Below are 23,443 nucleotides of genomic sequence, written 5' to 3'. Positions count from 1 at the left end.
AACGGAAATAATAAAATTAATACCAATTAACAAATACAATCAAACGTACGACTATTGCCAGTCGGATTATTTGCTTAAATGATTAAATATTTGCATTTAGTTGTAATAATTTTACTATACTGAATTTCTTTGACGGAGACGAGAACATATCATGATAGATCCAAGCTGTTCCACAAAAACACAGCCGACAATAATACAATTCGACACTCCAACGAAGACTCTCCGACTTCTGAGACCTGCTATTTCAAATCCACCACTTGATAGTGGCATCTACATTTCTCACACCCCTTCGGTCTCAAAACCTCAAAAATACTTCTACTTAAAATTCACTGAAATTCAAAACTACTACTAATTAACCAAAAATAGTTGAGAATAATAATTAAGGAAGTTTTAAATAGAGCAAGTGTTTATAATTTATAGTTATAGATTGATACATTATTTAATATGTAAATCTACTTTATTATATTTAAATAATAGTTTTTTACAGATTTTTTCTTTATTTTAACTGTTTTAAATTAAGCATTTAAAGGCCCAAATTATAATTTTCTAAAATTTACAAAACACGATGTCAGATATTATTTTTTATCTGATTAATATGTGTCTTATTTAATAAACTCATTAATAAAATAGCCATAAATACTAATAATTTAGTTGAAAAATGTGTTATACTAACAAAAGGGCAACGATTCGAGCGCGTCGCGCTAGGTTATGAGCACGTAACGCGAATTTCATGATTTCAATGCATGAAACAGCCGCCGCTTGGCATGGTATGTTTATTTTACTGTTACACTACTATTTTCTTAATTTATAAACTATTAACTTATCGTAAAAGTTTTAAATATATTTTTTCAAAATATTAAAAAAAAAGAAGTGCGTTGAGGCGCGCAATGCAAATCTTACATATTTTACTATTATATATATTTTTAACATAATATTAAATTTTCTCGCAGGATTTATTCTAGCTAGTTGTTTCCATTTACAAGATAGTAATTTTCACTTATGTTTAAACGTTAATTATCTATAAATTTGTGAAAATTACATTTTATATATTTTATTCAACTGTTTGTAAACAAATTTCATTATTAAATATTTTTTTGTAATAATTTTGCCGCTACATTTGTTTCTGATTTTTTAAATGCTCCCTTATCATTCTTGCACAATAAAACGAAACCCAATAAGCAATAAGCAAAAATCTCGTTTGTTTTAAATCATGGTTAATAACCCTTCTATCGATGTCATATAATAAAAACTACTAATAGTGTTAAGAGCCGATGACGCAAATATGCGTCTTCGTTCAATATCCATAAATGTGATAAATATAATTTTACATAATATTGTGATTTATTTATATGATTCAAAAATCATTGCACATTAACAATTTAAAGCGACCTAGATAGTGCTAAACAAAGTAGCAGATATAATTTTTTTTCTAAGAAGACAGTCTTATTACCGAATGCTACCAAAATTGTAATTTCCTGTACATAACAGAAAATATAATTTTTTTAAATAATTATTGCTACCTCAAATATATACCTATATGATAGTGAAAATCGTTTTGGAACCAAATAATGTATACACCGCTGGCCTTAAAATCGCAGATAAATATATTATTTTTAAGGCTAGCTGAATCTGATAATAGTTTATTGCTAAAGACGACTAATCGACGAGGTCTAGTCCGATGTCGCAGCTGGTTGAAGCCACTATGGGCGCAGCAGCCAGCTTTTTAGTTTTCAATGTAGATGGATCTCGTCGCGTATCGAACGTGACGTCGATTCCCTAGTTCTCTCGGAGCTGAAACAGACGAAGTTTTATCGTATTACGCATCGAAACGAAAACAATTAGCAGCGTATTGTTTATCGGTCGGACCGCCGGCGCCGCTGTTTGTGTTTTCTTTCTAAATATACATAGGCGCGCACGTACGAGCCGCGACCGAATGAATCAATTGCCAGAAATAAAAGTACACGGCCTACTACACAACGACGTACTCTAAATATTACAGCAGTGATGGCGTTCGTTTTGATCGAACGCCCGCGTCGATTGTCTCGTTAGTTCTCCTCGTCAATCTTCTACGCTCCCTACGCATCTCCTGACGTGACGTTTCGCACACTACGGTTGAGCCATGCCTAGACTTTATTGGGTTAGATCTATATATATATATATAATCATATTAACCTATAACTAGTCTTATTCTCTTCGTACGATTTTTACTTGATACAGTGAAGTCTGCGACGGCGACGGCACGAATTTATTACCTTTGACGTGGATTTTTGACTTCTGAGAAGGGATGTTTTTTGCGCTCTCCTATTGGTTAAAAGTTCATTCGATTTGTAATATTGTTAGAAAAAGACTTAATATAAATTTTAGAAAATCGAGCGTTTCCACTGTGACGGCGACGGCACGATTTTATTGCTTTTGACGTGGTTCTAAATAGGGACACCCTTGAATTTGGCCAGAAAAATGTATGTCAATTAATGAAATACTTTTTACCGAGCGTTTCCACTGCAACGGCCTCGACACGATTTTATTGCTTTTGACGTGGATTTTTGACTTCCGAAAAGAGATATTTGTTTTTTGCGCTCTCCTATTGGTCAAAATTCGGTTTAGATATGCATAATATTGTTATAAAAAGACTTAATATGAACGCTAGAATCCCCCCTCCCCCAGAAATTGCATGGCATTTAATGAAATACTATGAGTCTTAATAAAATCGAAATATTAAAAAAAACGACCATTGACTAGCCATATTTTGTCCCCCCCCCCTTCCCCGGAAAAATCTGAAATGACATCCCTGGTTCCGGCAGACATCCAGTTTGGGAACAATACTTTTAAAGGAATTTTAAACGCATCTTTCAGATTTATCTGAGATAAACATCGTCATAGGTATTATTCGTTTATAGACGTCAGATTTGAAGAGAGGGTAAGAGGCGGGAGGAGAGACGCGGCGTGGCGTGTGTTGTTATTTACGAGGTGTTTGCGACGGCGTCGTCTGCGGCGCTGGCGTCTGGCGTCCTCAGCGTCGGGTCTGCGAGTCGCCAGCCGGCGGTCGCCAGTCGTCGTCGCCAGTCGCCCCCTCTCTTCTCCGCGGCGCAGATCCAAGGTCGGCTTCGGTCGTCGCAGATAAATTCGGAGCGACGGCGCCTCCTTATCTCTCGCCTCTTCCTATTGCTCTCTCCGTCCCTCTCCGGCGCGGCCACTTTGACCCTTTCACCTGCCGCCCCTTTTTTCTCTTCTCTCCGTAGCGCGGATGACCGCCGGCCGGCCACCTGCGAGTTAGCGCCGGCGCTACGTCCAGGGAAACCCAACCTATTTCGCTTATATACTTATTTTGTTTTTAAATACAAGATTTTTTAAATTAACACTCTTTAATTTTTGTCACAAAAATATTATTGTTTTATTAAAATGTTCATGAAACAGTGGCAAAACAAGTAGTATATATTATACGGATTTTCTTGTGTCGTTGAAATGAACACAGCCATAATATGTAGAGCCGGCAAGTGAAGAACATGTTAACTTCACTCTGTGAAATAAATATATAATTTGCTCCTTGACTTTGTACTTGGTGGTTGTCTTGCATATGTGTATTTTTATTTTTCATTGCAAATATTACCATCATGACTTTTTTCTTTTGTTTTTTAAATACGTTTTTTTTCAATAATATAAATCATTTTAGAGACAAACTTAATATACATATATAATATAATCGTTACTGGTTTGTAACAATTTTCATGTTTACAATTAGTTATTAGCTAAATTCAATATTAAAAAAATAATAATATAAAACAAAACGTTTGTGATCATAATTTAATGCAAAAAAATACAAAACCCTTTGCCATTATGACTCGACAAGTTTCCTCAATGCGTCATGATAGAATGACCATTATAAAAAATATATATTATATATTCTCCCCCCCCCCTTTCAATCTCTTCATAGGTGTTGCCAAAACATCCTAGTGCTTAGCAAGCTCTTTTAAAAGCTAGTAGCTCGTGCAATGGGAGCGTTCTCAAATATATAGCTATTTATTATGAAAAGAATCTGTGGTTATCTAAATCGGATTGTTCACGAATTTGATGATTGATGATCGTGATTAAATATTGATACCTAATAGATAGCTACAATCTCTATGTGAATTTATTGTTTCATTGTGCGTTTCTTTTTATACGCAACTCAATTAAAGTTTAAAAAGCGGGCCGCGGTTGAAAAAGCTCGAGAGCCCCTGCTATAAAGACACGGCTGCGTTCGTTGCACGCGTCTAGTGCAAGTGGGCGAGAGATAAAACGCGCGCACTTTCCAAAAGCGTTTGAGTTTTTCCTCTGGACGTGGGTGAGCGTTTCCCGACCGAAACAGTAATATAATAATAATAATAATAAAAATAAGAAGTAAAAATGTCGCGTAGGTTTCGCCGCCCAACTCGAGCCTCGACGTCCTCGGTTGCGAATCTCTCGATAATAAGAATCGGCTCAGAACGGGAAATACCACTTCCGAATCGGTCGAACGAGATCTGTGCGAGTGTGCGGATAAAAAAATGGAAAAACAAGCGGCGCCACCGAAACGAGTCGCATCGGGGCGCACACGCGACTAGACCTCGTGTGCAGTGCCGCATCGGCTCTTCTCTGCGTCCGGTCGCCCTACGGCACAGGGCGCCTCTGTTATTTTCCACGACAGAGCGTTTAAAATTATAAGTGTTCACGATTATTCATCATATAACTTGAATACTTACATTCGCTCATTATTAGTGGTATTAAACAGTTTAATAATAAAAATGCAAATATTCAAAATAATTAATATTAAAGTTTAGAATTGTATATTATGCTTCGTTATTATTTTTTAATAACTTATTTTGTCTTTCGTTTCAAAGATTATTAGTTTTTAATTTGTATTAATAATATAAATTTATATTCATTTTTATTAAAAACTGATCATGTAGTGTGTATATTTAATAATACGTAAATATATATAAAAAAATAGTGTCTATGTAGTATATTATATATAACAGATGTTAATATGATTTTAATATAAAAAAAATCATGTTTTACAATTATATCAGTAATTTTCATTGGTATGATACACGTACATTTCCTCAAATTACACATTTTTTACATAAAAATAGAGAAAAATATTTAGCATTTAGAATTAAAAGCGAAATATATTTTATAATTAAACAAGCACATATCATCAGAATTTTCGCTGTGTGGAATTTTCGTATGCGCCATTTTTGTTTGCGCACTAATCTAGTCACCGTAATACGCACACTCGAAAGCAAATTGGAAGGCTTGGAAGATTTTGTTTTAGTACAACTTGTTTGCCAAATTATTTAAACTGTATCATTAGTTTTTTTAGATTGTGTTTTGTGTCTTTGCGTTTTTTAAGGCGCGTGTTACATGAATTAGAAATTAAAACGTGTAATACTTTTATTAAATTATATATTCTCAATCTTTTTCTATAATTATTCTCCATTATCTGATTCAAAATAATATATTTTTTAATATTGTTTTTATATCCGTTTTTGTAAAACACTTTTTCTACTTAAAAATGATTGCAGTTCTATTTAAATAGATAATAGTCGTTTGGATTACAAACGTCATAATCTATTTTTTATTCGAGTACTCTTTATAGAGTACACAATACATAACATATACAAATTATGTATGTATATACATCTTAATATTTAAAAATAATATAATAATATAGCTAATCTTATCAAGGAAAAATTGATATATAAATAATAATTATCATTTATTTATTTAGATGTAATTTTATTAAAACTATGATTTTATATGTGAATTAAATTTAAATTATGCCTCAAAAATGCACACGGGGACATATACCCCACACCTGAAGTCTCTGTTTCTCCTGCTGCGACCATGTGTCACATCTTTTATAATGCTGGTTCGAGACATCTTTTCGAATCGCAGATGAGGATGTTTGTGACCCAGTTGCATCGCTTCTTGGACACACAACAATGTGTTCACTCACCCCTTAAAAAAACGGTCCAGATGGCTATTCCAGATTTGATAAATAAAAAGTCATATATATATAATCAGGGACGTCGTTTTAGCTTTTTCGATGGGAGAGGGGCAAAAGTTGGCCAGTAAGTGGGCGTTTTTTTTTTAATATTTCATTTCATTAAGATTCATAGTATTTCATGACATGCATTTTTCTGGTCAAATTCAAAGGGAGGGAGGTAAAATATCCCCATCCGACCCCTTAAATAACATCCGTGGGTAGAATATATTGTCCAGGGCGTGTCCTTTTCAAATAAAGAGTAGTACAAGGTTGTAGATGCAATATTTTTATTTATTAATGCAATTATTTGGTCAAGAGATCTCTCTTTCATTGCTTTGTGAATATATGTTTGGTTCTCACTTTCGAGACGGGTTTATTTATCTCTTCGTTTGTATGAAATGGTCGTTAGGGTGACCTCTAAATTGTAATAAATTGTGCAGGTGGTTAAAATCTTCACAGTTTCAAGGAAACATCACAAAATGAATTAAATGATGGGAAAAACATTAAAACAATATTATAACATTTTAGAAAAAAAATTGAACTTACGCTAATTTACATTGTAGTTAGTTTTAATTAAAGAAAAACAGTGTATGAGGAAATATTTAAGAAATTATTAAAAACCTGACACGCTGAAATTAGTTGTAAAAAAGCATATTACAAAAATTACACTTTATTAAAAATGAATATCAAAAAAAATTGTACTAAGCGACCTAATCTTTGATATTTTTAAAAATAAAATAACGGGCCTATAAAGTGACACATGAGGCAAAAGGTAGACCTACTACATATTGTATATTTTATTGCACTGACGAGTCCGATAGAAACAGCTCATTATTATAATGTTTTTTGGACCCGATGTTTGGTTGAAATTTTTAAGTGATCCGCGATGTAACACGCCTGACTTCAATTGCCACTTGAGTTTGCTTTATTTACCTCTCGTCTAAGTATAAAGACGTATTGTTAGATTCGTTAAAATTTTGGCGATAATGATAAGAATGACAATAATCTCGCGATCGAGATTGATTGTAGGTGAACGTATGAATGAAATTGGCGCAAATTTGTTTGAACATTTTAAAACATAAAGATCAACACAATTAGAAGGTATTTCACAACTTCAATACGGTGACACTGGAGAATTGACAACTTAACGCAGTTTCCGGACGCCTCTGAGTAAGTGGTCATTGGGAGACTGACGCCGCACGAACGGACATGACCATCGGTGATTCATAACATCTTAATGTCTGGCGGTGAAACCTCCCCACCTCTGCTACCTTCGACTGGATAGTGTCTAATAGTAAGGTGACCAGTTTTGGAAAATTTCAAAGGAGGACACTAAAAATAAAAAAAACTATATTGGAATTTTTTGTTCGAGGAGGATAATGAATGACTGTTGATGGTAAAAATAGCTAATTTCGACAGGTACGTAATTTCACATTTTTCAATGGAGGAGGGGGGGAAGTTGCCCCTCCCCCAGTCGGTTTTTTAATATTTTCATTTCAGTAGGATTCATAGTATTTCATTAAATGACATGTATTTTTCTGGCCAAATTCAAATGGGTCTCTGTTTAGAATCCACGCCAAAAGCAATAAAATCGTGCCGTCGGCGTTGCAGTGGAAGCGCTCGGTGATCTAGCTTTCATATTATGTCTTTTTATAACAATATTACGACTTATAATAAGTGATCATCAAATTAAGCACATCTAAACCGAATCTTAACTAATAGAAGAGCGCAAAAAACAATTATCCCTTCTCAAAAGTCAAAAATTCACGGCAAAAGTAATAAAATCGTGTTGTCGCCGCCGAGCGTTCCCATTGCGACCGCTCCAACACGATTTTATTGCTTTTGACGTGAATTTTTGACTTCTGAGAAGTGATAATTGTTTTTGCGTACTCGAGAGTTATTCATAAGGTGTTCGCTCTTCTGACTAATGTTCGCTCTCCCCTAATTTGTCCAACAGTAGTGCACAAACAATTCGTTTTATGGAACAATTATTTTATACATTGCTCATTTAAATTGTCCTCGTAGAATATATGTATATCCAGTAAAAATATAACTTCACTGAAAAATACACATTCACTGTAACATTTGTACATGTAAATAAATAATGATAAGTATGTTAATGTATATATTACTATATATGGAAAAGTGAGAATCATGTAATTTACCTACCACATGCCAGATAAATGATTTATGATCCGATATGATTTCACTGAATTTTTTTTTTTTAGTTTTTTTTTCGGGATAGATTTGACCGTTTTTTTTTTAGTTTTTCTTTTATGGATAACCCAAACATTTATGGTTTAGTGTGAGTCGAACAGTATAAGACAGTTTTTTCTAGGGTAGGGGCAAAAAGTAGTTTTTTCAATATTTCGATTTCATTAAGTATTTAATTAAATGACATGCATTTTTCTGGCATAATTTAATGGGGGGGGGGGGGAGTCGAATGCCCTCATTTGCCTGCCTGCATTCAATTAATTTTTTTATAAGACCTTCTCTATTTTTTAAATTTTAGTGAAATTGTTACGGAAGCTAAAAAAAAGCTCTTTACGGATTCTTTTGTCCAAGGAGGACATAGAAGGACAAATGGAGGGCAAATAGGACATTTTTGAGGAAGATCATCCGCTTCAAAGGAAGACGTGTGGTCCTCTTACTAGTAGGCGAGCAAACAAAAAGTATAAGCGAAGAAAGTCTTAGTCGCCTAGTCCGAGCGATAGCGTGAACCCAGTCCCCCTACGATTTTTTTGAGGTATCTATCGAATCAATGCTACTTCTTTATGTTATATTTCTATACTACCAAACTGCTCAATAACGTTCAGTCGAAGATAGTACACGAAGGGAGGTTGCATCGCCAGACGTTGTGAATCACCGTTCGCGTGGCGTCAGTCTGCGATGGCGTCAGCGTCTCGCGGAACTTGATTATGCGGCTATATGGCGAAAGTCAACCAGACTCTTTTGTAAATAAAAACTCATTCCAAAAAATTGTAAAAAAATAATAAAATTTTATCGACATGGAAAAATTATTACAATTCAAATAAAAAATGTATTCGTTACGCAGCTGTTTGAGAACAGTGGTCGCGTCGTTATATTCAAGAGACAATATTTTTAGTCGAAAATACGACCAACAATTTTGATGAAAAATGAGATCTATGAGATTTCAAATTCAACTCTTTCAAAATTTTTTTTTAATATGATCCAGTGGTTACCATTATGAGGATTATTATTTCCTAGTGACGTAGCTAGGGTATGTGCTGCCCAGGGCGATCCTTAAAATTGCCCCCCCCCTCATGCATTTTTTACAGGGTCATAAAATCACCATTTCTTAAAACAATGGATTGGTTATTATTAAACTTTTGTTATTCGTGAATTTATATATGTTTTAGTGCATTAAGGGCTAAGAACCACACTAGACGATCCCATCGCGAATATGTCGCCTCCAAGCAAGTGCCGCCCGGGGCGGCCCGCCCCCTCTGCCCCCCCCCCATAGCTACGCCACTGTTATTTCCAATATACTAATGATTCAAATGTTGAGCTAATAAAGTGTAATATTTTTTTGCAATAGTAATAGCATGTCAATATCTTCTTATTATACATGACTAAGTAAAGGATTGCCAAGGCTTGCAAAGCAACGTTTATTACTGTTGTTGATTCCAATACAGATTTTTGAAAAGTCTTACATCTCTGCCATCTAGCCCGGTAGAACTCAGGCCATCTATAAGATAATCATGTATTCAATCTTCATTGGCTTTTTGATTTTTTTCTGCAAGACGATGAATATTATTGTATTCTATTTGATAAGTGTTTTTAATTTCATTAGTTATAATATTTCCTCCGTCATCCATTGTTGCTTTTTAACTAACTTCATACTCTCGAGAAATTTATTTCTTAAGCATTTCGAATTTATTTTTTCTTCTTCCCCTATTTATTTCATTGCAATTTTATTAAAAAAATTATTAAAATTCCGATTTAATAAATTTGTAAATTTGATAAATATTTTTTTGTACTTTAGAAGTTGTAAGTTGAATTTTGTTTTAGTTGATGATTTTTCTATACTTAAGCCTCATTTTTATATTGGCAACAAAAATATTGTGATCATTAGCCGCACCTGCACCGGGAAGTGTTTTTTTTCTGATTTAATGTTGTTTTTAAATCTCACGTTAGTTTCCGAACTTTTAAATAAAACACAAATTTAAGGATATCTTTGGATTTTTCGCAGTGAGAACGCTCGTTACCGAGTGTTCCCACTGCGACCGCGCCGACTCGATTTTATTGCTCTTGCCGTGAATTTTTCACTTCTGAGAATTAAAAATTGTTTTTGAGCCCTCCTATTGACCATAATTTGGTTTGAATATTCTTTGACCAATACTTTTATTGAGACCAACAAATTAGGTACTGCTAATGGTCAGATTCAATAAGAAAAAAAATCATAGGAACGAATAACACGTGTTACCAATTGCATGTAATTAATTATTTCAGAGTTGTTGAAATACATATATATTTAATGGTAAAAATATATTTGGACTTCACTAGTGAAAATATAACTTCACTGAAAAATACACTTTCACTGTAACGTTAATACATCGCATATAAATAAATAATTATATGAATGTAAATGTATATCTTACTATAAATGGAAAAGTTAAAATCATATAATTTTACTAGCACTTAAAAATAGATATCTACCGGTAAAAATGTATTCCGATATGATTTGACTAAAATGCGATATTTTAAAAAATATTTTCCACATAGATTCAAAACTGTTTCTTAGATTTTCCTTGAGGACGTCATGTCAATGGTCGTTTTTAAATATTTCGATTTCATTGAAATTCATAGAATTTCATTAAGCGATATGCATTTTTCTGGGCAAATTCAAGGGTTGACCCCCCCAAAGGACATCCCTAACCTTTTGACACCTTGAACACGCGTAATTATTAACAGCTGTCTTAGGTTATTTTTTATGTAAATTATATTGGTCGTGTTTTTGTTGCAAATTTCTTTACATTTTGTTTTATATGGTGATGAATATTTTTGTATTTGCAGTAAACAGTTGAAGAGCCCTGTCCGGGCATTTGCGGGCAGTCTGTTGGTAAACAGCGCGCGGTGTGCGGCGCTCGGCTCGCGGCGTGCGGCGTTCGATTCGTTCTCGTGGCGCCAGACGGAGGCGGAGGGGGGGCAGGCGCCGTCTCGGGCGTCAGTCGGCTTCGGTCCGGCGCCGCGGCCGGTCGGCGAGAGGCCGCCGCTCGGCGATGCGCGCCCATGTGGCGCGCCACCCGAGACAAGCTGCGGGCCCGCGTCGCGCGCCTGGACTCGGAGGCTCGCGCCCGCGCCCCCGCCGTCGACGATCAGTACCGGCTGTTGCGGCGCTTGCCCGACCGCCAGCTGCGAGCGCTCCTCGGAGCGGCGGACGCGGAGCCCCGAGACAGAGCGCGCTCGCCCTGCGTGGCCGCGCCCCCCGCTCAAGCTCGCGCCGCCGCTCGCCTGCTGCGCTGGCCCGACCTCGAACCGAGCGAGGAGCTGCGCCCCCTGCCGCCGCCGGCCTGCTCCGAGCCGCACTGCTGCAACCCCTACCACCGCAGCCGGCTCTGCATCAGAGGTGAGCGCGCGCGAAACGACACTGCTACCGCCATCGCCACCGCCACCGCCACCGCCACCGCCACCGCCCGTTGCGCAATAGCAGCGAACTCTATTATTATCTCGCTCCGCAGAGACGCCGCCGCCGCCGTACAGACGCACGGAGCCGCCGCCGGAGCCCGACGAGTACGACGACGCCGCCGCAGCCGCAGCCGTAGCCGCCGCCGAGCGCCTTCACTCGCAGACCACGGACGGCGAGGGTGCGTATCGACGTGTTCTAAACATAAGGTTGTCTTCGCGATTGCACCACCTCTATTTTGACTGTATATTCTATAGTTTACTACAAATACTCGGCGAGTAAATTTAATAAGTTAACACACTTTTATTCGATTTATTTACTCGATAGCTAAATATATCCCAACCTGCCTGCATAATATTTTTTAAAATATGCCATCAATAGGTTATTGAAATATAAATCTTAAATAAAAATTTATCCCGAAACTATTTTTTCAAATATGTCATTTCAGTGAAATCATATTGGAAGTGCTAGTTAAATTATATGACTTCAACTTTTCCATATAGTATATACATGGGTTACCACAGGAGTGCAGTGCTAAATTAAATAATGCTGGAGTACTAATTTTGCCCTAACTCGCTTTCTGTCAGTCAGCTAAAAAAGGTTTTGTGTAAAAGACCTATAGAGATGGAGCAACTAATATTTTTACATTGCTGTGCATACATGAACAGTTATATCTCAAATGTTTTCTTTTACTTCTGACGAATTGTAGGTTTTTTAAATGGATTCCAAATTGCGAGATAATCCATAAGCATATGACATATGAGTTTAAAAAAGCTCGAGTTATGTTACGTGAATGCTTATTTTTCAGTGAAATTATATTTTCGAAGCGAAAATATAATTGCACTAATAAGCGCTTATATGCTGTTATAAAACAAACCCAAACCAAACCTAATGAAAGTTCTAGAAATTAGGTTTGGTCTAACTCAACTCAAGACGTCACATATTGCTCTGTAGTTAGTCTGCATTTGCTTTAAAAATATATTAGTTATCCTTACCGATATTACTATCTAATATGAGTATTGGTCAAAGTATATTCAATCTTACAATAAGTGAGAATCAAATGAAGTGTATCTAAACCGAATTTTGACCAATAGGAGAGTCAAAAGTCAAAAATCAGCCCTCTTATATCAGAAGGTAGGGATAGTTATCATATTTATATTGATTTAAAAAATATCCACAAAAGCTGAATAATATATGTAAAATAAATTATAAAAAGATACTACAATAAAATGTAATAAAATAAATCAAAGCAATGCATTAGATTTTTTTCTTGAAATTACTATAATATGAATGAAATATGAAATAATAATAAATAAATACAAGTTTTACATTTCAAATTAAACCTTCATAATCACAATTAATTTATAATTTTATGTACATATTCATATAGTATTTATTACAATAATTACAATAACTAAGTAACAGTGGCTACATACTCGTTTATAATACGATCGATTTGATTGATCCGCCAGAAAATTCCTAGTAGAAAATTTAATTTATAAAAAGCTTGGCGAATATGGAAAAATAGTGGAAAACGTTTTATAGTTTTTTTTCTGCTAAATTCTGCAATAATCTGCTACCAGGTCTTCACACTTACAGCATCTTATATCGTACTATAAAAATACACTATTTAATTTGGAGTATAAAGCATTTCATCCAACATCTAATTGTTTAAACTAGATTTACAGGTATAAAACTGTCAATTTTATCGGTGTCCATATTTTCTAAAATAAAAAGTTTCCGAAAATATATAAGTAGTGTTAATATATTTCCATTGTTCAAAAAAGTTATATTTGATTGGTGAAAGGTTTAATTTTAAATAAAAAACCTGTAACAACAGAAATAATTATGGAAAAATACATAAAATTAACTCAATCATACGTAAAATTAACAAACTACTTAAAGGAATTATGACGAGGAATTTGAATCATCATAAAAAAAATATTGCGAGTCAAAAACTTCATGTATAATCATTCGATGGATATGAGAATTTTGGGACTCAGCGAACGCTACACATAGTATATTGTTCGTTTCGTTTCAGGAGGACCCGGCGGCACGTGGTGCCGACTCGCCTATTGGGAGATGGCGGTACGCGTCGGCAGGATGTACCCTGTGGACGAGCCGGCCGTCAACGTGTTCGGCGACTCGCCGAAAGACCAAGGCCTCTGCCTGGACGCGCTGCAGAGGAACGGCTCTGCGCCCGAGAGCGTCGCAAGGACCAGAGCCAAGATCGGTCTAGGTAATGAACGCCATACTCTAAAGATAACAAATTGTGAATTTTTAATATTGAATTTTAACAATTTAAAACAAAAATTTACGCTATTAGTATTTCTGTTTTTCTCATACATGTGAATTGATGGCGCAATATTTTTAATTTTTAATTTTTTCACCTTAAAAAATTGGTTTCTTTTTGATAATAAAAACAGTCTGGGGAGTTTGAATTAATAATATTTTTTTTTAAACCTTATTTATTTCAATTTAATAAACACAAAACATTTTTGCATACTGAATGATAATATGCACATTTTTTTAAATTATTCAGAAACATTGTTTTATTTTTCGAGTTGATTCCACAAGCTTTCCGTTTGGCATATCCACTTCTACTGAAATAAAAAATTATAGTCACCTATGAGCATAGGGACGTTTACTGCCATTATTACTAACCGATGATTTATATTTGAATAAGCGATTAGTAACATTTTCTAAATCTGCACATTTAATTTTGAAATTATATTTAACGTTGGAACGACCGCTCATTTCAGGGCTCACGCTGAGCAGGGAGGCAGACGGCGTGTGGGCGTACAACCGCAGCGAGCAGCCAATCTTCGTGCACTCGCCGGCGCTGGACGACGCGGACACTCGGACGCTGCTGGTGTACCGAGTGCCCCCCGGACACTGCTTGCGCGTGTTCGACCCCTCGGAGCGGCCGCCGTTGCGGCCTAGGCCCCGCGGCTCGGCCCCGGCGGGCCCGGTCGACCTGGACTCGGTGCGCATCAGCTTCGCCAAGGGCTGGGGGCCCAAGTACTCGCGGCGGGACGTGACCGCCTGCCCGTGCTGGTTGGAGGTGATGCTAGCGCCGTGCAGATGATGAAAGCCGTCCGCGGCGGCCGCGCGCCCCCCGAGGCCGCCGCGACGGGCCCCGCGGACAGTGCCTTTCCGTTCGCGCGTCTCCCCCGCGGACGCCCGTCCGTCCCCGTGCCTTGAGTGAGAGACGCCAAAAGTCATTGTTAAATATTATTACATATATTATTATTATTATTATTATTATATTATATTATTATTATTTGTAATAACTAATTATACGCGTGCGAGCGGGGGCGTGCGCGCGGTGCCCCCGCGCGCGCGCCCCAGCGAGCTTAATATAAAATATTATTTTTAATTGCAGTCTTTTTATTTGTCCGATCCGCCGTCCTTCTTGCGTCCCTCCGTCAGTCTAGGAATCAGCAGCGAGACGAGCGAACATCCTGAAAGAACGTGCGGCATGAGAGAAGAACGTCATTGTAATGAAAAGCACCGAATTACCTATCATCGCACTGCTCAACACAGCAAACGGAGGCAGGCATCCCAAAGACAAGAGCAGAGGAAACGTGACGTTTCCCATGATCGATCCTATGCGACCGCACATCAAAGCGGTTGCGGCAGCCGTTGCCCTAAATTTCAACATCATTACACATTTTATAAATTATTACAAGAATTAGTTATTATTTGATTAATGTTCAGTGTCGCGTCATCGCTCAATCAACAAGGAAGTTGACTGACTATCGCAACTTTTTAATACAGAATGCTAACCAAATATTGACGGATACAATGAATATCTCAGTAACTCCTATAAAGATATTTTTAATTAAAATATGGACTAAAGGTAGATGATAAAAAATAGAAAAAATTATCTATTCCTTATACAATTACCGAGATAAGTATTCTTGTAAAATATTTATCTATATTATATAAGTTGTATTGTTCTAAAAATTTACGATCTCCTAGAATTGAGAAATTGATCAGTAATTATATTATATGGTCTATTTTTCACAGTAAATTTAATTAAATGTTGAGTAAAATCAAAATTTTTTTATACAAAAATCACAATCTTGAGCGGGATGAATATAATGAAAAAATAAATTAGTTTTGGAATTGTAGCAAAGACGATACTTACTACCTTGAATTTTATTGATTTTAATATTAGATTTACAGAACCCATCAAATTGACGGGCTTCTGATTTGATTTGTATCAGACAGTATTTTATCTGGATTTTTTCCGACTATATTTAAACAATGCTGATATGTTAGCACAATTTTTAAAATCTAGTCACTATATACCTATTTTTAATGACACCCTGCAAATTGACGGGCTTATACCCATAAATCTAATGTTAAAGAAAAACTGAAAGTTAATTTGTTGCAATTGAGAAATAGTGTAAAAAAAGTTTTAGTGTGTTAATTTTAAAGGCAACAAATTAAATTTATTAATATATGTTAAGTTAATAAAAATATTTAATCGTTGACTTTTTGATGTAAATATAATATCAAAATTAATTTATTTTGGGACCATTTAAATGAGCAATATATAATTGTTACATAAAACGAATTTTTTGTGCATTATTGTTTAGGAACAGTGAATACCTTACGAATAACTATCTGCAACGAGTCATTTTCCAAAGAAAAAAATCCGAATTTACCTTCCATCAATTTTTTTAAATTATTCAAAAAGTCTTTGCACAGACCCATTCTTTCCTACGAAGCGGTGAACAAATATGCAGACATTGTAAAACATTTTAAAATATTCGTAAAAATTTAATTTTAAACAAAAAAATAACTATGATAATTTTCTCGAAATTTGTTGATTTTTGAGATGAGAATTCACAAAATACAAATTTCCGAGCCAATTCAGGCATTAATGCACAAACAATTCGTTTTATGGAATAAACTATTTATTTAAATGCACATATCTCTTAAAATAATTCCCTGTTAAATAGCACCATTTATGTTGAAATCTCGTACTGAAATCGTTATTCTATTCGAAGGATTATTTATGAATTTTAAAAAATATATTTTATTTTAAATTTTTAGTCATTGCTAATAAAATACCATACCTTTGGCAAAATATAACTTCATTTGTTTTAAAAACTGGCCGAATAATATAATTAGCCCAACTTCTTAATTAATTTAAATTGAGAATTGAAAAAACAAATAATTATTTATTATAAAAAATTTGAATTTCTCTATGAATTTTAATAATATTTTATTATATTTCTTAACCAAATAATTAATATTTTATGACTAAACCATAAAAAATTGATATATGGTTATATTTTAATTTTATGAGATAGTAAATTACTTGAGCTGAATTAGAATTTAATTAAAAATTTGCACTGTACACTCATAAAATTTCGCTTTGTGCTCATTATTTTGCGATTTTTTAACCATACATATTAGAACACTGGCGGTTCGTCTATATGGGATGTGGGAGCTGCAGTCCTCCCAATATAAATATTTTTATGTATGACTTATATTATTATAATATCTTATATAGTACATATTTTCATTTTATTAATGATATTTTGTTCAATCTATCAATTTGTATTGCTGCAGCTCCTCCACTATAAATTGTAACGGGCAGCCACTGATTAAGAACCAATGTTGGACATTGTATTATATATAACATGCATTTTGCAATACTATATGGGAAAAAACTATGAATGTAAAAAATTGATTCAACTTTCGATTCAGAGTTAATGCTACTTTTATAATGTAAGTAATTGTTTAAATTATATCCATTATTTCTATTGATCTTATAACTACATTATTATTTTTAGTCTGTCCATAAAATCAAATATATGTAGAATTCACGTAATAGAACAATTAAAATTAAATTAAAAAGTACGCGTAGAGAAAGGCAAAGATGAATAAAACATATTCAACTATAACAATAGTAAAAGGGGCGATAAGATAATATTTTACAAACTACATAGCGGTACCGCATCGGGGTGACCGATTAATTGCATGGCAAAAAAACCCACGTTTTAAAATGAATGCTTAAAATATTTTTTTGTTAAGTATAGTATTAGTTTATAATGAAATCCACAAAATTCTTTAAATGCACTCACTCTCAAATGATAATTTTTCTTACCTCAAACTAGTCGGAAATACGTCGACAATGAAGGATATCACTGTATTTGAACTGATGGCGTTGAAGGCTATCGCGATAGCGGCCATAGCTGTAGCTTGGATGGGATTACTGGACCAGTACATGACCAAACAGCACAATCCAGCGATGAACAACATCGACGCCAGCAAGTTCTTCTTACCAAAAAGCTTCACCGCAATGCTAGAGATCGAGCAAAAGGCGACTTGCACTCCTGCCACGATAGCAGAATTTATGTACATCTCTGTACTTGTGTTCGTCTGTAATTTAATAACGGCATGAAGAATATATAGATATAGATTTTTTATGATTACTGACCGGTATGCAAACTCCCGATGCTGGCGAGGGTGCTTCGATAACGCTCGCATTCTCACCGATGGAGATAGTCGCGCAGAACGATCGATCTTCTCCGCTGTTCTCGCTCATCATCTTGAAGAGCTGCGGCATCCAAAGTCGAAGAGTGTTACATCTAAATAATGGAACGTATATTTTAATAAAAATATTTACAATAGATAAAGAAAATTTAGTAATTACCCCATGATGCAGCAGAATTCTAAAAACACTAGCAGCATTAATGGAGATAAATGCGGCTTGTGAAGAAGTGGACGCAGTTGATTCCAGCCTCCTTTGAGAGCAGACATTGATCCTTCTTTTTGTCCGTCTTCTACGTTCTTATCAGATTTAGATTCGTTCTCGGCGATGTCGTATTTAAGATCTTTTACCTAGAACGCCGAGAAGAATTGTTTTGATCTCGATACTTGTTATCTCTGAGTGTATATTTTTACCGAATACGTATCAGCCGGACGATTGTTGTTGACGGAGTAGACTTTTTTCAATACTTCCAGAGCTTCGTCTTTCCTGCCTCTAGATAAGAGAAACCTAGGACTTTCCGGTAGATATATTGCCATGACTCCCGTCATCAAAGATGGCAAAGCGGCCGCTGCCATAAATTTCTGCCAGGAGTGAAGCACTAAAATCGAGATTTAAAAAGATTACATAAGAAAAAACACTAGGTTTGGAAATACGGAAGATCTAAAACTACAGGACTATTTTTGTCTAGAAGGGAGATTAGTATAATGTAAAATAACTGAATAAGAAGATAATAAATTTGATCCAACTAGTAGAATAGGAAGAGAAACTTCAATATTTTTGCTAAACCCAACTGTCCATCCACTATAAGATACATCTAAATATATGTAGTATTATTATTATCTACATTATAAACAAATATTCAAAAAAATCAATCAGAACAATGGTAGATAGGGACAGATCGCTTCTGTCGGAAGAAAATGCACAACTCACCAAATGATCCATAGATGACAGTATCGACTGGTTTCGCAAGGATACCCCATGCTAAAAATGGCATCGAAAACGTTCCCAAAGAAAAGCAGAAGCCTACGTAGAGCACCACCACCGGTTGAACTTTGGTAGAAAAGAACTCTGCCAAACAAGACAAGATCACGGTGACTGGACCGCTCATGCTGAAATAAAATAATTTTAAAAATACAAGAATTGTGCCGCAAAGATAAGATAGTTTGCTTTGTACAATTATAAAAATTACAAGCTGACGTCCTTTGACTTTCAATTCTTATGTCTCATTTTTAAAAAATAGATGCAAAATATTTCCTTAAATAGCATGTATTTTTCTGGTCAAATTTTGCTTTATAGACGCGCGGATTAACGAGGAAAATGGTATTTATTTTGAGCATAAAAGCATAGCATATATAATTTTAACCACGCATTTAAATGAGTACCGTTGTTATTGTTCGAGCGAGACAAATGGTATGGAATTATTGTTTGACAAAAAGCTGCGTCTGTAGAACGTCATTGTTTATAAATATTTTCGAATGTATGGCGATTTCTAATTCTGGGTGTTCTCTTTATTTTGAAAACTTTACTTGGTTATATTGTACATACTTTAATGTGTATTATTTAATAAAATAATCAAACTTGATATTAGCATATAACTTTGCATGTATGTGAAATAGCTATGTGATAAGAGTAAAATAAATACTGACCACACTCCAGAAAGGAATTTGAAGACTGCGAACATTGCAAAATTTTGACTAAACGCTGCTGTTGTGTTGACTAAAAAGTCCAGGAGGTAACAGTAGATCAGAATCTTCCTGCGACCCAAAGTGTCTGTCAAGTATCCGGAGAAGAGTCCGCAGACGATCATTCCTGTAATTAGCATTCGATTACTCCTATGACTGCAACTTTTTTGTAAACAGAGATAAATGTAAGCGTATGAAGCTGTTTGTATAGTTTGCAAATAAGTCTTTTCACAACGCCAGATAACGAAACCAAAAATGCTACATCACGTTTAGATAACAATATTTAGAGTCTCACCACTGTGAACGATGGCGTTCAAGATGCCTTTATCCAGAAGACTGAGCTGCAAGTCGCATTCTGCACTGGTGATCACGTAAGACACTGCTGTGGTGTCGAATACACCAGCGATGGCCGCCGGAATGGCGAACAGTAGAAGCAGGATGTGGAATTTTCCAAAGCCGGTCGCTGAAATGGCGTCGTCCATTTCCACTGGCTCGTCGCCTGAAGCTGTAAACAAATAAATAAGAATTATTTTCAACGAAAACGTCAAGTCCCCGTTAGATCATACAATTTTACCATTCTTTGTTTTCAGTTTTAAAAAGCAGCTTTCTTCCATGTTTACAAAGGAAACTATACATAACCTTTAAAAATATATTGTATATATAACTCGTGTGACGTGTACCAAATTAGGTTGTAGATTGCGATAAGTCAAGTTCAATACTGTTTATATGATGCTATTGCATATGTTACTGATGTACTCGAATTCAATTTCATATTCATCGAAGATAATTGTCATGGAATCAAAAAATTGCGCTGATAACGATGTATTATGCTGATTCACTGATACACGATTATAAAAGTAGAGAAAATATTAACGTCATCTGTCTCAAATTAATTGTGTGGTTGCAAAATTTAAGATTTACAGTTGACACACGCTTGAACGCTTTAGGTTAACGCCTTTTTTTACAATAATAATAATACAAACTTTAGGAAAGGCAGTCATACTTGTATATTTATTTATTTGTAAATATTCGTTACATCGTTTATAATAATAATAATTAGTAAGCTGTTTTTATTAATTGTAGTTCAGACTCGGATTTTTATTAATGTTATGGCGGTCGTCATGTGTCACACGGAGGGAGAAAAAAGATGCATACACTGAACATTACAAAGTGGTAAAAATTAAGATGGATTTTCTACTTTCACAGACATAACAACAGTATCAAATTTTTCTGACAGTAAAAAAATGTTTGCAAATGTTTTTAATATATTTTTAGTTTCCTAATAAGACATTTGCAAACATGTTCCCCATTTTCCAGTTCCTTTTTAATAAAATTATGTTGTTTTTATTTTAAAGCTGTTATTCAAAAGTTTATTTGTATTCCATGAATTATATAAATTTTCAAAACACTATATTTTAAAGTATTGTCTGCAAACATGTGTTTTATTTTAAATAAATTGTCAATATGCATAAGTCGAATATTGCAAAATTTGTAGGTATATATGATATATTACAGTTAAAGTGTAAAATCACTAGTTAAAACTTGCAATGCCACATTTAGTGTACACATTCACTAGGTAATGTATGCTTTAACTTGTGCGTGTGTGACTCCGACGTGAACTTGTTACATCGTTAACGAACAAAATTTGTCAGACGAGCATGTTTGAATACTAACCTAATCGTAAGAGCAATAAAAAATAGCATTGGTCGGAACAGTGAACACCCCATGAATAACTATGCAATAAATCTACTTAAAAGGATTAATAAAATTAGCAACAAAATGAACCTCACATAAATGGTGTAATATATAAATAATTTAATTTTGAATACTTTGACAAACACAGAACAGTGAGAACATGCAATAACTAGTAACATTGTTCATAAATTATTTTGTGTGTACTGTAACTGAAGTGAGTTGACAGTTTATACATTGCCTAGTTAATGTATGCATTTTCAAAATTTATATTTGCCTGTAACGTATGTATGTTCTGATTAACGTTCGCTCGCACCTAACCTGTCATACATTACATACATTATCTAGTGAAAGTATACACAAAATCTAGCATTGTAAGCTTTAACTAAAACTTATAGTGCGTACTTTGGCTAGTCATTGTATACTTTACCGAAATTTAGTACTAACTGTAACATATATAATACATTTTTTTTTTAGGAAAATTGACAATTTAATTGAAATAAAAGACATTTCTGTAGACAATTCTTAACAATATTGTGTTTATAAATAAAAAAAAGATTTTTTAATTTATAAACACTATATTGAAAGTTATTTTTATTCTTTGACTTACGCGGTTAAACAAACACTTTTACTTTAAAATACTCAACATATAGTGAGCATATTTAATAAATCATATTTAAAAATATTTATTTAAAAATAAAATTACTAAAATCATTTAAGCAACCCCTCTCCCTGATGACGTCATAAGTGTGTTGTTCGGCCTTGTATAATAGTGAATGTTGATGTAGCTCGATTGTACTATATCAACACCTACTACATAGTATGCGAACCAAAAATTTTACCTTTCTATCGACCCCACCCCTTCTTGCATATATTATTTTTAAGACTGATATATGTATTTCATACACTTAAATCTACTTCTTAAAAACAAATGTTGCGTATATTAAAAATAAATAAAAAATGTGACATGACGAAATAATTGTACATATTACATAAATAATTTTATAATGTTAACTTTTTTATATCGACCCTTAATTCCGTATCGATCCCTGAGGGTGTCGATATCGACCACTTTTGGAATCCTTGTTATCAAAAAATAAATAAAATTGAGTTAAATTTATATATGATATTTTGCAGTCTCCGTGGCTATATCATAAATATTCAGATCTGTATTTTTATGATTAATTAAATTCACTGCTGGATATGATAAATACAATGCTAAAAACAATCAATATGTGTATTTTTATCTTTAATGTAATTATTTTTCTATTTCTGACAAGAATACTATAGCTAATATCTGAATAATTTTGTAGTGTCTTTAGTGTAAAGGTAGGAAAATAAATGTTATATATGTATATAACCTCTAATATTGTCATCATATTTATTTTGGTAAAATTATATATCTATGTAAATAAAATTTAAAATCTATGGTCAATTGAAAGCTCTCCAATCCTCGTTGATGAATCGAATCACTTTCGCTTAAGGCGAATCCTTTCTATCCAGTGTACTTTGTATGCTCATTAAAAATATAAATAAATTTTATTTTATTTAATAAATTAAAATAAACATAATTTTTTGTGTTAATATGTATAATATGTATGCATAATGTCTCAGTGAGAACAGATAACAAATGCTATTTATAATTTTGTAAACAAATTGACTTAATTTCTCATTCTTTAAAGAAGTGGAACATCAAGTTTAGACATATAAACGACTCACCCTCAAAATGTTGGTCATCTTTGGCAAATCTTCCAGAAATCTTGCACCAAAGCGACCGAAGTCCGGCGAACACCATCTTGGAAGTGATAGTTTCGATTAAGTGGCGCTGACCCTACGGGCCATGTTAATTCTGCGGGCCGCAAAATGACAATGACACCGCGTTTGCTGATGATAGTGCTCTGCAA

At 34.5% G+C, this 23,443-nt stretch overlaps 2 protein-coding genes across 2 annotated transcripts; one reads left to right on the top strand and one right to left on the bottom strand.

Moving 5' to 3' along the window:
- The first annotated feature begins 2,005 nt into the window (after nucleotides 1-2,005).
- Nucleotides 2,006-14,772, top strand: Dad (Daughters against dpp). The gene is made up of 5 exons (XM_088185801.1): nucleotides 2,006-2,137; nucleotides 11,042-11,594; nucleotides 11,707-11,832; nucleotides 13,693-13,890; nucleotides 14,414-14,772. The coding sequence occupies exons 2-5, from the start codon at nucleotides 11,258-11,260 to the stop codon at nucleotides 14,737-14,739; spliced, it is 987 nt and encodes a 328-aa protein (XP_088041927.1). The 5' UTR covers nucleotides 2,006-2,137; nucleotides 11,042-11,257; the 3' UTR covers nucleotides 14,740-14,772.
- On the bottom strand, nucleotides 14,102-23,443 carry LOC148234708 (uncharacterized). The gene is made up of 10 exons (XM_088185798.1): nucleotides 23,259-23,443; nucleotides 20,143-20,352; nucleotides 19,812-19,974; nucleotides 19,096-19,274; nucleotides 18,579-18,763; nucleotides 18,328-18,515; nucleotides 18,112-18,262; nucleotides 17,779-18,053; nucleotides 15,174-15,301; nucleotides 14,102-15,115 (listed from the first exon to the last, which is right to left on the bottom strand). Exons 1-10 carry the CDS (start codon nucleotides 23,332-23,334, stop codon nucleotides 15,042-15,044), a joined length of 1,629 nt encoding a protein of 542 aa, XP_088041924.1. The 5' UTR covers nucleotides 23,335-23,443; the 3' UTR covers nucleotides 14,102-15,041.

This window comes from Plectrocnemia conspersa, unplaced genomic scaffold, assembly GCF_051122295.1.
Source record: "Plectrocnemia conspersa isolate PC_06_02 unplaced genomic scaffold, ASM5112229v1 ptg000005l, whole genome shotgun sequence".
In the NCBI taxonomy this organism is placed as follows: Eukaryota; Metazoa; Arthropoda; class Insecta; order Trichoptera; family Polycentropodidae; genus Plectrocnemia; species Plectrocnemia conspersa.
This window is presented reverse-complemented; position numbering and strand designations above follow the sequence as displayed.

Coding starts and splice junctions, on each gene's coding strand:
- LOC148234708 (XM_088185798.1), bottom strand. CDS start 23,334: ATGGTGTTCGCCGGACTTCGGTCGCTTTGGTGCAAGATTTCTGGAAGA. Junction 19,275..19,811: donor AAATTCCTTTCTGGAGTGTG/GTCAGTATTTAT, acceptor ATTTTATTTCAG/CATGAGCGGTCCAGTCACCG. Junction 18,516..18,578: donor GTCCGGCTGATACGTATTCG/GTAAAAATATAC, acceptor TCGGCGTTCTAG/GTAAAAGATCTTAAATACGA.
- Dad (XM_088185801.1), top strand. CDS start 11,258: ATGTGGCGCGCCACCCGAGACAAGCTGCGGGCCCGCGTCGCGCGCCTG. Junction 11,833..13,692: donor GCAGACCACGGACGGCGAGG/GTGCGTATCGAC, acceptor GTTTCGTTTCAG/GAGGACCCGGCGGCACGTGG. Junction 13,891..14,413: donor CAGAGCCAAGATCGGTCTAG/GTAATGAACGCC, acceptor CGCTCATTTCAG/GGCTCACGCTGAGCAGGGAG.